The sequence below is a fragment of the Danio rerio genome, chromosome 2, assembly GCF_049306965.1.
Source record: "Danio rerio strain Tuebingen ecotype United States chromosome 2, GRCz12tu, whole genome shotgun sequence".
Taxonomy (NCBI): Eukaryota; Metazoa; Chordata; class Actinopteri; order Cypriniformes; family Danionidae; genus Danio; species Danio rerio.
Window position 1 is genome coordinate 60570301 of NC_133177.1, and position 14644 is coordinate 60584944.

The following is a 14644-nucleotide window of genomic DNA, read 5'->3' on the forward strand; positions in this document are numbered from 1 at the left end:
CTGTAATCTGCACCTTTAAACATTTTTTTTATATTTTCCAATTATTAAACAGCAGTTTTAGTTTTAAAATAATAAATAATTAACAAAATGGCAGGAAGCCTTGAAAATCTCCACCACTCATTCATTAATTTTGACTTCTCTCACTAAAACGTATAATATTATAATTATAATAAATAAACTATACTCACATTTCCTTCATTAAGCTGATCAGTTTAATGCAGAGGAATCTGTTTATCTGTTTTATCCAGCAGAAATGGTCAATACTGAAACACAACAGAACAATTGACAACACATCAAACAATTATAGATATAGCACATTTATTCAGCATCAAATCATCCATTTCACTGCACTTTCTGGAGCCGGCATTAGCTGTTATTGCAGAGATATTCATATTCTCTTATCATGTCATTTATACAGCTCATGTGGAAATAAAACATGTTGTTGTTGTGAGATTCTGAACAGATCAATTCTGATGAACACAGAGATGGAAGCCCACCCTGACCACCATTACAATAAACAGGATTTGACTGTTTTCATGTGTTTTGTTTGTGACTTTAACCTTTATGATGATTCACTATTCACTAGTTCAGCTTTGAAAACTAAATGACTTTCATTAAAAACTCTTTCAGCAACTAGAATTACATCTGACTAAAGAGGAAACCCTGTGCAGTTCTGATTTTAATGTTCTCCATTTATTTGCTGATCCTCTGTCTGTATTCACACTGGCACAAAGCTGACCTTTAGGCTTATTTGCATCTGTTTTATCAGTGAAAGGACAAAACATTCGGTTAAAATATACTGATTACACAGAAAATAACTCCAATCACAACCAAAACAGCAACATCAACACAACCACAGACTGTTCAATAGTCTCAAACATGTTTCTGGTCATTTTGGGTTCAACATTTCAACTCTTATTTGTCCTGATGGTAAAATGTCAGCAGTTTGGAGGAAGTGATGAAACACACTTACTGTAATTCTCTCTAAACTTCTCTTGCTAAAATGCTGAAGAGCATCAACTCAGCACGCGGTGCAGGGCGGGAACACTGTTGTGTAGGTGTGATTCTGTGTGTGACATCACAGCACCGCTACACCTATCAGATTGCCGAATGCTCCACATTCTAATAGAACCTCTGGCGGTGCTTTGATGTCATTCTCCACCAATCGGTTTGCGCAGCGCCGCTTCAAGCAGAAACACGCCTTTGATTGGTCTCCTGTCACATGAGTTTGCATGTTGCCAAGTCCATCAATTCTTCATTACTTACTAAATAAAGTTGCACTAGAATTTCCTTATTAAATAATCTGCATATATCAATGAATTGTTTAATTTAAATGGCAGAAAATGATCATCTAAAATTCATAAGAGAATTACAAGACATTTAAAAATGATATAAGCTACTTATTTATTGACCTGTTGTGGGTTTATTTCTGCATTAGACTGTCCTCTAGTGGCAGAGTTTATTATATGACGCACACAGGAAGTGTCAGAGCTGAGAGGAATCGAAAGTTAACTCAAAAACCGAAAGTAATAGTCGGTGTTGGGTGTGTTGTGTCGGTGTCTCTGTCTGTCTGTGTGTGTGAGCAGTAAAATGGCAGAATCCAGTCTTTCTTTGGCTCATCATTTCAGCTGTTCGGTGTGTCTGGATCTCCTGAAGGATCCAGTCTCCATTCCCTGTGGACACAATTACTGTATGAGCTGCATCACAGACTGCTGGAATCAGGAGGATCAGAAGAGAGTCTACAGCTGCCCTCAGTGCAGACAGACCTTCAGCCCCAGACCCGCTTTAGCTAAAAACACCATGCTGGCTGAAGTGCTGGAGAAACTGCAGAAGAGCAAACTACAAGCTGCTGGTCCTGCTCAGAGTCCCGCTGCATCTGGAGATGTGGAGTGTGACGTCTGTACTGGAGCCAAAAACAGAGCCGTCAAGTCCTGTCTGGTGTGTCTGAACTCTTACTGTCACACTCATTTTCAGCGCCATCAAGAAATTCACCCAGGAAATCGACACAAAGTGACTGAAGCCACTCATAAACTGCAGGAGATGATCTGTCCTCAACATGAGAAACCCCTGGAGATCTTCTGCCGCACTGATCACTGCTGTATTTGTTATCTGTGTTTGCTGGATCAACACAAACACCATGACACTGTTTCAGCTGCAGCAGAGAGGACTGAACAAGAGGTAAGAACACACTTATTCTCAATAATTAATAATAAATGTCCCTTCTAACATATCTGGCTGTCAGTCTCATTTCCAGAATGGCCACAGCCCTGTGCTGTTTACCTTTAATTGCGTAACGCTCCTGATCCAGATAAACCAGTCTGAAAGCCACAGTTATGTGAATGAAACTAAAACTGTCGGACTGAGTGATGCAGGCAATTATATATATATATATGTGATTATCCTCTCCAGTTCTGTCAGGTTGGATGGGAAACATTGGTGGTCAGCCATTTTTAGGGTTTAGGTTAGGGCTCTGTCTGGACCATTCAAGAACAGTCACAGAGTTGTTGTGAAGCCACTCCTTCATTATTTTAGCTGTGTGCTTAGGGTCATTGTCTTGTTGGATGGTAAACCTTCGGCCCAGTATGAGGTCCTGAGCGCTCTGGAGGAGGTTTTAGTCCAGGATATCTCTGCATTTGTCCATCTTTCATCTTTCCCTTGATTGCATTGTCGTTCTGTCCCTGCAGCTGAAAAAAACCCCCACAGCATGATGCTGCCACCATCATGCTTCACTGTTGGGTCTGTATTGGACAGGTGATGATGAGCAGTGCCGGGTTTTCTCCACACATATTGCTTAGAAATAAGGCCAAAAAGTTCTATTGTGCTCTCATCAGACCAGAGAATCTTATTTCTCAACTTGTTTCACGCTGCTGCAACTTCTTTCCTGGTTTCAGTTGTGTTTTTTATCTGTAAAGCTTAAGATATTCAATTCAATTCAATTCAACTGTTTATTGTCATGTGCACAGTAAGGAAACACGTCTCCCTGTACAATGAGATTCTTACTTTGCCGTCCACAATGAAGTCATACACACAACATACACATCATACACAACATACACATAAATACACATATATACACAGAAGTGACTGAAGATTGATTGTAAAATGTAAGTATATAAATATCTATGAAAGTAAACAATATGTAAACCTGATTTGAGTAATGAAACAGATGTAAACAGTGTACAGTGTTTTTTTTTTATTGTGCTTATTATGCAAAAAGTGCCTAGTGCAATTGGATTATGTGCAAAAAAAGAATAAAGAATAAAATAGTGCAAAATGGGATGGAGTATGTAGTGTTGTACTGAGCAGAAAAAAAAACTGTTATGTGCGTTGGTTATCTGTTTAGAAGTCTGATGGCTGATGGGAAGAAAGAGTTCTTGAGTCTGGCAGTCCTGCATCTCACACTCCTATACCTCCGCCCTGAGGGTAGGAGTGTGAATAATCCGTGTTGTGGATGAGTGGGGTCTTTCAGGATGGAGGCAGTTCTCTTGTGGACTCTGTGATGGTAGATAGTCTGCAGAGAAGGCAGTGGGGACCTAATGATCTTCTCTGCAGTCCTCACCACTCTCTGCAGACGTTTGCGGTCCTATTCAGTAGCGTTTCCATACCATACAGTAATGCAGTTGGTCAGGATGCTCTCAACCACACAGCTGTAAAAGTTGCTGAGGATCTTAGATGACAAACCGAGTTTCCTTAGCTTCCTTAAGAAGTACAGCCGCTGTTGTGCTTTCTTGACCAGCTGGGTGGTGTTCAGTGTCCAGGTGAGGTCCTCACTGACGTGGACCCCCAGGTATTTAAAACTGCTCACTCTTTCCACTTCAAGTTTGCGAATAAACAGTGGCTGATGAGTTCTCCTTTCCTTCCTCATGTCCACTATCATCTCCTTGGTCTTGTCTGTGTTGAGGGTGAGGTTGTTGTTCTCACACCATGTCACTAGACTGGCCACCTCCTTCCTATAAGCTGCCTCATCTCCCCCAGTGATACAGCCTATCACTGCAGTGTCATCCGCAAACTTAATGATGGTGTTGTTCTTGTGAGATGCGACACAGTCATGTGTGAATAAAGTGTAGAGGATGGGGCTTAAAACACATCCCTGCGGGGTGCCGATGTTGGTGAGGATGGTGCTTGAGCTTTTATTTCCAATCCTGACAGATTGCGGTCTGCCAGTGAGGAAATCTAAGAGCCAGTCACAGAGTGTGGGGTGTAATCCGAGTTCAGACAGCTTGTGGGTGAGTTTATGGGGGATAACCGTGTTGAATGCGGAACTGTAATCGATAAAAAGCATCCTGATATAGGTGTCTTTATCTTCCAGGTGAGAGATGGAAGTATGTAGTGCAGCAGCAATGGCATCTGAGGTGGACCTATTGGTCCGGTATGCATACTGCAGGGGGTCCAAAGTGTCTGGTATACTGCTCTGAATGAGGGGTAGTACCACTCTCTCAAAACATTTGGCAATGATTGGAATGAGTGCTATTGGCCTGTAATCATTCAGACAGGTCAGAGGGCTCTTTTAAGGAAGGGGGACGATGGTTGTGGTTTTGAAGCAAGTTGGGACAGAGCTTTGACTAAGGGAAAGGTTAAAGATGGAGGTGAAAACATCAACCAGCTCTGAAGCACAAGCCTTGAGGGCCTGTCCCGGGATGTTGTCAGGTCCGGCTGCTTTGCGGGGGTTGATTTTTCTCAGTGCTTTGTGTACTGCAGCTGGTGTCACTGCAGGAGGGAGGAGGGCAGGTTGGGAAGTTTGTGTTTGTGTGTGTCTCTGCTCTGTGTTGATGCTGGAGGACTCAAAGCGGGCATAAAATGTATTGAGGTCGTCAGGCAAGCTTTCTGAGGCACTGATTGTGACATTTGTGGTGCTCTTGTAGTCTGTGATGTGCTGCAGGCCTCGCCACAAGATAGAGGCCTGCATTCCCGCACACCCGACCAGTTTTCTTGCAGCACAGGAATAAATTTACAAATAAAATGCGGTAGCGGTCAGGAACTCTGGTGTCATTTGAACAGGAGTGGGCAGTCTAAAAATAAAGCGCTCTTGAGCAGGGCTTAATTTGTGCTGGAACACCGGATTCGGATCTGGCACCTCTGAAATCTGATCTGGCACCTCATTTTACCGATCCCCTTCCTGAACCGCCCTCCTCCCCCGCCCCCTGTTCACTTTCTTCTGCGACTCCTCAACCCTCTTCACTTTCGTCAGTGACACCCCTCCGCCATGTTTTTTGGGAGGCCTAATTAATCGCTATTCATTCTTCCGTGGCCCAATATGTACCTGCTACATGTAGAGAAGTAATGCTGATATGATATATGAAACACAATCAGTATTTGGCAAATATATTGAGTGGATATGTTAGTAAATCTTACTTTGAAAGAGTCAGTGCCTCAGCAGCCACAAACCTCACCACACGACACGCAACACTCATTATCTTATGTCTCATCTTCTTCTGAGCCAAAACCACTTTCAAGCTAAGACCCCCCGTGTTTCCAACTATTTCTAATGAAAAGTAGCTAAAGCCTGCCTGAAAAGAAGCTAAATGTTGTTTGATGACGTCTTGCACTAATTTGCATATCAGTGATGTCATCATGTAGTATCTGACAAGTGTAAGCCCGTCATGTCTCTACTCTCTGAGGCGCCGTGTATTATATTATATTAAAACATTATATCCAGATGCACAATAAACAGGTTCTTATTAACATCTTACTTCTCATCCCACATCTGATGAAGTCATTTTCAGACAATAAGGAGCCAATACTCCCGTAATCATTTCTGAGCATTTGGTGTGATGCATGTGGAGGTTTGCTGCTGCCACAGAATCTGAAAAGGCAGCTTTGACAGCCGTACCTAAATGGTCACATGCTAGCAGTGAACAATGTTCCTCGATGGCCATTGCCACAGCAGCTTCTGCACGTTTGCAGTTGTCCACTTTCCTAACCAGCTGTGGTAATGTAGACTGCTTTGCAGGGTTAAATGGTTTTGATTTATTTATATGCTTTGCTGTAGCACAATGTTTTCTAATGTCATACATTTCTGCAAGCATATCTGATCTGCAGTCTGCAGTTTGCTCGGCCGTCATCCCCAGGTACTGGCTTCAGCCATCCTTTAAACTCAGGTACAGACTCCCACTCCTTTCTGTATTTCTGCCTGAACAATTTCCACTGAGACATGTTGAGTTCAAAACTAATGAGCATCTACACTAACTCCATTTTACAGCAATTTTAAAGTTGGCAACACTGAAAACACCAACCTCACGTCACACCTTCACACTATGATGACTCAGGTTGTCATCTCTTTTCTGACTCGTTCGATTTGTAGTTTTCTGAAATCTGACTGGAGAACTGCCATTGACTTAACACTGGACCAGAATTTGTGATCTCGTAACTCTGCATCAGAGTCTGTTGTTGAGGTTCTGCTCATTTTACTGAGTCCAAACATCTGCAATATAAAACTGACCTTTTAGCTTTCTTTAGCTTTAGCATAGACATAGACATCCGTTGTGAAGGAATGATATGAATATCAGTGGATCAGCATTGAAGACACCTGAGAGTTGCTGTTTGGACTCAGATGATCAAGAACTCTTTCAACATCACCCTGGAGAGCCATTCATTTACACCAGCCTACCAATCCAGACCTGAAGCACTTCTTTAAATCTGAATGACATACAGACACAGAGCTTGCTATGCCAAATCACTCCCTAGCAACAAAACAGTCCACCCTAGCAACCATTTAAAAAGCTCAATATCTCTAGCTCAGAACATCTTATAGACACACAGGACTCGACTACCTTCACTCGTTCTAGCAAACAGTGTTTTATTCATGCTAGCAATGAAGAGAAACCAGAATTAGCCAAGTGCTAAAATGTAATTACTGCTCACTTAAACTACTTTAAATAGATTATTTATACTTTTAAAATAGTTTATATGAGATCTTTCAGATTTCTATCAAGCTACAAGAGATGTTTAGCTCCACACAATTCCTTAAAGCACCATTAATGACAGAATTGATGCATAAATTACAATAAACTACTCTCAGACTCTTTATTTAGAGATAATTAACAGCGACACATTAACTATCTTATATTTCTCTGTTGGTAGTTTGATTGCATCATTCATTATTTGTCTAATTATATATAATAATCCACTTTGCTTTAAACCCTGCAGAGTCGGCTGAGGGAAACCCAGAGCAGATTCCAGCAGAGACTCCAGGAGAGACAGAAGGAGCTGGAGGAGCTGAGAGAGGCTGTGGAGTCTCACAAGGTGAGTTTGAGCAGAAGAACAGCAGCTGAAGAGACCTTTCACACTCCAATGCTTCTGTGTGTGTGTGTGTGTGTGTGTGTGTGTGTGTGTGTGTGTGTGTGTGTGTGTGTGTGTGTGTGTGTGTGACAGCGCTCTGCACAGGCCGCAGTGGACCACACCGAGAGGATCTTCACTCAGCTCATCTGCTGGATTGAGAGAAGCCGCTCGGAGCTCACGCAGATGATCAGAGATGGAGAAAAGACTGCAGTGAGTGGAGCTGAAGAACGACTGGAGCGACTGGAGCAGGAGATCAATGATCTGAGGAGGAGAAACGCTGAGCTGGAGCAGCTTTCACACACAGAAGATCACATCCATTTCCTCCAGGTGACACACAGGACAGTGGAAGAGCATGTGGAGCAGAGATTGTGTTTGTGTGTCTTCAGCTGCTGTTTCTGTTGTGTCTGTGTAGAGTTTGCAGTCTCTCTCTGTCCCTCCTGGATCTACAGACTCATCCAGCTTTATTAGCAGCTCGCAGCTCGCTTTTGATCAACTTGCTGAATCTGTGTCTCGTCTGAGAGACAAACTGCAGCAGTTCTGCACTGAGGAGATAGAAATGATATCTAGTCGAGGTAAACTTTACATATTCAGACATGTATCTAATGACGTTTAAACACATTTGTATTATGTGACAATATTAAATCATCTGTTTGTCTCCACAGTGAGCAGCATTAGCATCATTACCGCTCCTGAACCACAGACCCGTGAGCAGTTCCTCCAGTGTAAGTGACTCTGATCATACTGAACATTAAAGATTATAGTTATATATTGTGTTGGATTCCTTCATATGAGGCAGAGAGTCTCTGATGGCTGTAATGTGTTTTATTCTGGAACCAGCAGAAACAGTGAAAACTAGAAGTAAACACACAAATCAGCACAAAGCAGATTGATAATGAACTCTGACACCTTTACAGTTCATGATCAGGCGTTTGTGTACAGTGAACAGTAGATGAGCTGTGTAAAGTCACAGATAAACAATAATTGGCTCAGTTAACAGTTTCAAAACAAAACTTACACACCTCACTCCGCTCACCAAGGGCTGCTACAGTAGCTTTAACACGTGTAGTGATGTTCACCTGGCTAAACAGCACACACACACACACACACATGTAAACAGGAGACAGTAAAACACACACGCTTATAATGCTCATCATCACGATTGCAGGACTTGCATTAACCAGCATATGTCACTGGAATATATCACTGAGCTCCTGAGACGAGAGCGTTCTGATGAGTGAGATGTTGTGTGAGGTTTCGGGGTTTTGCTCAAAGCCATTAACCTGAATGAGCTGACTGAGAATGAAACACCTATAATGAGCTCTTGTGGCCGTTTCCATATATTCTTATCATATATCATCAATCAGACTGAACTGTGCTGAACTGCTCAAATCAACCCTGATCTACATTAAACACACTGAACTCTACAGAATCAGCAGCTCTAGATATAATCACACAGCTAGTTTATCTTACTGGGTTAGTTAAAGTCTCATTTATTCAACTCTGTGTAGAAACCTTCCTAAGACACCTTTAGATTTGTTTGCAGGAGGAAAATGACACCTGAAACTCTTCATCACTTGCTGTCTTCAGTCTCTAAACGTCTTTAAGTGTTGTGAAAAGGAACGGCAACATTACAGACTGATAAATGCTTTACTGATACAACTTTATTTAAATGTGTTGCAGGAACAGAAATTGGTGATTAATAATAAAAGTCATGAGGAACACATTAAATCAGGATTATTTTATCATCTGCAGTGAAATACAAGTCAAAGAACATTTAGAAATCTCCACTTTCCTGATTCGCCTTTTCTATACTGTCCCAGTGTGTTCTGGTTTGGGGTTGAACATGTACTGAAACATTCATAGTTCTTGTTTCTTAATCAGCAAAAGTGCAAATAATATTAGAGTAAAGACATTCTGATGAACTGAAACAGATCAATAATAATACAGTCATGATTTCATTATTGTCACTCAGAAATTCATTGATATTTTTCCTGATTTTTATCTTCATCAGATTCTCAACAGTTCACTTTGGATCCAAACACAGCGCATAAATATCTGGTTCTGTCTGAAGGAAACACAGCGGTGGAGGATAAAGATTCAGTCCAGCCGTATCCTGATCATCCAGACAGATTTGATGGTTGGCGTCAGGTGTTGTGTAGAGAGAGTGTGTGTGGACGCTCTTACTGGGAGCTGGAGTGGAGCGGTGATGGTGTGTATTTATCAGTGTCATATAAGAGTATCAGCAGGAAGGGTTCGGGTAATGAGTGTGGATTTGGACACAATGATCAGTCCTGGAGTTTGTGCTGCTCTGATTACAGTTTCTCATTCAGGCATAACAATATAAAGACTAAACTCCCTAAACCCTCCGTCAGCTCCTCTAGAATAGGAGTGTATGTGGATCACAGTGCAGGAACTCTGTCCTTCTACAGCGTCTCTGACACAACAATGAGCCTCATGCACACACTCCACACCACATTCACACACACACTCTATCCTGGATTCTGTGTTTATTATTCTTCAAGACTGAAGCTCTGTGATCTGACAGTGTAGAGTTCAAGATGTCTGAATCAGTCATCACTGCATTCTAGTTTATAATGGCATGTTTCCTGCTAGACAGTTGATAGGGGGTTCTGGATTGGTTGCTAGGCGGTTACTAAGGCATTGCTAGGTGCTTGCTAAGCAGTTGCTAAAGTGTTCTAGGTCATTGCTAAGGTGATGCTAGGTGGTTGCTAGGGTGTCCTAATTGGTTGCTAAGGTTTTGCTAGGAGGTTGCTAAGGTGTTGCTCGGTGGTTGCTTAGGTGTACTGTGTGGTTGCTAAGTTGTTGCTAGGGTGTTCTGTGTGGTTGCTAGGCAGTTGCTAAGGCATTACTAGGCAGTTGCTATGGTGTTCTTAGTTGTTGTTAGATAGTTGCTAGGGTGTTGTGAGTGTTTGCTAGGCAGTTCCTAAGCTGTTGCTAGGTGGTTGCTAGGTTGTTCTAATTGGTTGCTAGGCAGTTGCTAAGTTGTTGCTGGTGGTTGCTAAGGCATTGCTAGGTAGTTGCTAAGGTATTGCTAGACAATTGCTAAGGTGTTGGTAAGTGGTTGCTAAGGGGTTCTGGTTCGTTGCTAGGATGTTTTGTGTGATTGCTAGGCAGTGGGGTGTTGTAATTGGTTTGCTAGGCAGTTGCTATGATGTTGATTGGTGGTTGCTCAGTAGTTGCTAAGGTGTTGTTAGGAAATTGCTAATGTATTGATAGGTGGTTGCTAAGGTGTTCTGGTTTGTTGCTAGGATGTTAAGTGTGATTGCTAGGCAGTTGCTAAGGCAATACTAGGTGGTTGCTAAGGTGTTCTGGGTCGTTGCTAAGGTGTTGCTAGGGTGTTCTGAGTGGTTACTAGGCATGTTGCTAGTATGTTTATAGTATGAATTAGCATGTTGCTAGTATAAATTAGCATGTTGCTGGTATGTTTATAGTGTGAATTAGCATGTTGCTAGTATGTTTAAAGTATGAATTAGCATGTTGCTAGTATGAATTAGCATGTTGCTGGTATGAATTAGCATATTGCTAGTATGTTGATTCATGAAATGGTAATAATAAACGTTTACAAAGCGATTTAAGGCTTTCAAAAATCACGATCGCAATATATAAGTCCATGCCTGTTTTCCAATGGCCAGAAAGTGATTCATTTTTGTTAAAATTTTGCTATTTGTTATGCAGCAAGCCCAGAGATTGTTGTGTACACTATGACTTTATATAAGATTAACTTTAATGTGTGATATGAATAAAAAGTGATCATAAATGAATAATTTCTCAACTCATGGCGGCTTGGACCCGGAAACAGTATTACATACGTCACAAACACGTCACCACATAACAAGCGGATAGAAATTAGTCTCAGAAGAAGAAGATGGAGGAATATTAAGTTTATGTCGTATAACAGTCTGTTGCTTCCTCAAGCCGCCATAATTCCACCATAAACATCTCCAGCTCTCCTTCATTACAGTGCAGCGATTACAGTGTCATTCCCTCTCTGGCCACATGAGGGCGCGCGAGTGTCGCTGTATGAACTCATGATCAGATTCTACCAATGAACTCAATAATGATTCACTCAGATATAGAGATAATAATTAATGAGAACTATTTACACAAAGCACTGAACTTGTCCTAACATGACGCTGTAATCTGCACCTTTAAACATTTTTATTTTCCAGTTATTAAACAGCAGTTTTAGCAATCATAATAAAATAATAAATAATTGACAGAATGGCAGGAAGTCTTGGAAATCTCCAGCTCTCCTTCATTAATGTTGACGTCTCTCACTCAAATATTACACAGGGAAAGAGTCCGCTATGGGCTTATAGGAAACCTTGATGAGTTTTACAATATATGGCAACCATTCCTCGAGCCCTGCACCAATATAATGCAGATTGTGAGCAGCAGTGTAGGGCTTAAGGTCGACTGTCCCCTATTGAGCGCTTCTTCACATCAAACCACTTTTACTGTCACATCAGCAGCAGCAGCAGCAGCACGTGTGTTATGATGAGGGAAAAGCTGAGCTGCAGACTCCAGACAGAGCAAAATACACTCACATAGACAATATACAGCACACACACACACAAACACACACACACACACACACACACACACACATACAGACTGTACATCTGTAATTTGCTGGAATGCTGCGCTGTGTGAAAGCAGAGGGAAGATTGCCGGAAAGAGCGCGTGCACGTCTAGAACGTGCTGACCTGAGACGTCTGCTTTAGCCAATCAGAACAGTCAGACGCATTCACGTCCGCTCGGTTTATGAGAATAAAAGCCTGTGAATATTTTTCCAGACATATTTAGCTGCTGGATGTTAGTCAGATAACGTTTATATGTTCTTCTTAATGCCAACTGTGTAAAAACATCACTAAAATACTCATGATAAGCCGCTGTTTGTTTACCTTCAAGCTCTGACGCGTGTGCCCGTGAAGCAGCTGGTGAGCGCCAGCACACACACATATCATGAACATCTCGACATGCAAAAGTGTTTCTCTATATATTTTCATCAAAGCTGTTCACAACACTGATCATCCACAGAGTTTGTGATGTAGTCAAATGTTTACGAACACAAGCGCAGCCGTTTAGAGCTCATTTCTGGTTAATGATGTCAGAATTTACCGGTATTTTGAAATGGATGTGTGAATGGTCCATTCTGGAAATATTCCGTAACGTCCTCGCCTGTGTGAACAGCGCTGTTTTGAATTTACAGATAAAGTTGTTCCGGAAATTTTCAACTGCATTTCAACCACTTAGAACGACCTAGAACACCTTAGCAATTGCCTAGCAACACCTAAGCTACGCCATAGCAACCGCCTAGCAACACTTTAGCAACATCTTGGCAACGCATTAGCAACCACTCAGAGCACCCTAGCAACTGTCTAGAACACCTTAGCAATCACCTAGCATTGCTTTAACAACCGCCTAGCAACCAATCAGAATAGACTTGCAACACCTTAGCGACCACCTAGAAACACCTGTGACCACCTAGAAACACCTTAGCAACCACTTAGCAATGCCTTAGCAACTGCTTAGAAACTACGCGGAACACCCCTAGCAACACCTTAGCAACCGCCCGCAATGACCAAAAACACCTTAGCAACCGCCTAGCAATACCTTAGTAATAACCTAACAACGCCTTAGCAACCGCCTAGCAATGACCTACAAAGTACCGCTCCTTCCTATATCTGTGACTTTGTCTCTCAGTATACACCTCCTCACTCCCTGTGGTCTGCTGATACTCTCACCCTTCAACAGACACCCTGTATTACGGCATTTCTACATTCTTCATTATTCTGTTCATATTTTAGAACTTTTTAATGTTTTGTATTTTATTGCATGTTTGATTTCTCTGTTGTTGTAGCGCTCTGGGTCTTAGAAAAGCGCAGTATAAATAAAATGTATTATTATTATTATTATTCATGCTTTTATCAGCAGCAGAATAGATTACTGTAATGGTCTCCTCACTGACCTTCCCATAAAGACAGTCAGACAGTTGCAGCTCATCCAGAACGCTGCGGCCAGGATTCTGACCAGAAGCAGGAAATCAGAGCACATCACACCTGTCCTCAGGTCTTTACACTGGCTGCCAGTTACATTCAGAATAAAGTTTAAAGTATCATTACTGGTCTATAAATCACTAAATGGCCTAGCAGCTCAATACATGACAGATATGCTGACTGAATACAAACAGATCACTCAGATCTTTAAGGTCATATAAACTAGAAACTCCAAGAGTTCAGTCAGAGCAGGGTGAATCTGCCTTCAGCTACTAACAGCGCCCCCTGCTGCTGGAATCAGCTTCCAGAAATGATCAGATGTGCTCCAACATTCAGCACATTCACATCAAGACTGAACACATCTGTTTAGCTGTGCCTTTACTGAATGAGCACTGTGCTGCGTCCAGCAGACCACTCTATTGTGTCTTTCTTTTCTTTATTATTCTTTTATAAATTCTTTTATAACCTTTTTTAACACATTTATATCTGTTTTTATGTTTTATTATTTGTTTTTATTTTCTTATACTTGTGTCTTTTATTCTTGTTTATGTAAAGCACTTTGAATTGCCACTGTGTATGAAATGTGCTATATTAATAAACTTTCCTCGCCTGAGTATTTGTGTTTATAAATGCAGATTGTGATGGTTTTGTTTAATAAAGAACTGTTAAACGTCTTTTCTGAGTGTTTCAATGTGTTTTTATGATGAATAAGCAGCTGTTGCGTCTCTTTCCTTTATTTTCTTTATTTCAGGCTGTTGAGGATTGAAGATTCTGAAATGTTTGATTATTTTGATAATTACTTTTGCTTTTTCTGTCATAAATATGAACCCAACATCAAATCTACAGTAGTTTGTCTGTTTAAGTCAGATTGCAGAACAGTTTTTTGACCGAGCCTGATCGAGTTTATTGTACCTTTGTATTTTGTTTGCATATCTTCAGTAAACTCTTTTTAAAAGAAGATTCGGTTTTACTCGCGCTTTTTTAATTCTGGTTGTTGGATTAGCTGCAAAATGTGGTGCATAAGGATGTGCATGAAAGATGTGCCACTACAATCATTTTATTGATCATTAGTGAAGGATTTGATTATTATTATTCGTCATTTGATTGTGTTTTTATATTTTACTGTTATTATTTTCCTATTATTATTGCTTCATTATTATTTCATTTCTCCATGTTGTTATAATCTTATGACTGTGTGGGCTGATGTTTTCATGAGTAAGAGATTAGAGAATGTCTCCATTTCGAGGTCTGTATTGTCTCTGGATGTTGTGATGATTGTTTTGATGGTCTGTTTGTTGATTAGGTTACACTGCATCTACATGCCAATTAACTCTCATTAGATTGTA

At 41.1% G+C, this 14644-nt stretch overlaps 1 protein-coding gene across 5 annotated transcripts; it reads left to right on the plus strand.

Annotated features, from left to right (window-relative positions):
- The first annotated feature begins 1515 nt into the window (after nt 1-1515).
- On the plus strand, nt 1516-13972 carry ftr35 (finTRIM family, member 35). Of its 5 annotated transcripts, XR_012395240.1 has the most exons (8): nt 1516-2178; nt 7147-7242; nt 7372-7605; nt 7691-7850; nt 7941-8000; nt 9290-10055; nt 10282-10729; nt 13706-13972. XR_012395240.1 is itself a non-coding variant. In XM_005163614.5 (6 exons), exons 1-6 carry the CDS (start codon nt 1591-1593, stop codon nt 9826-9828), a joined length of 1677 nt encoding a protein of 558 aa, XP_005163671.1. In that variant the 5' UTR covers nt 1516-1590; the 3' UTR covers nt 9829-13972. The 5 variants fall into 5 exon arrangements, 1 of the variants encoding a protein (XP_005163671.1); XR_012395236.1 differs by having other exon boundaries at nt 9290-10729; XR_012395237.1 differs by having other exon boundaries at nt 9290-10718; nt 13709-13972.
- The last annotated feature ends 672 nt before the right edge of the window (nt 13973-14644 follow it).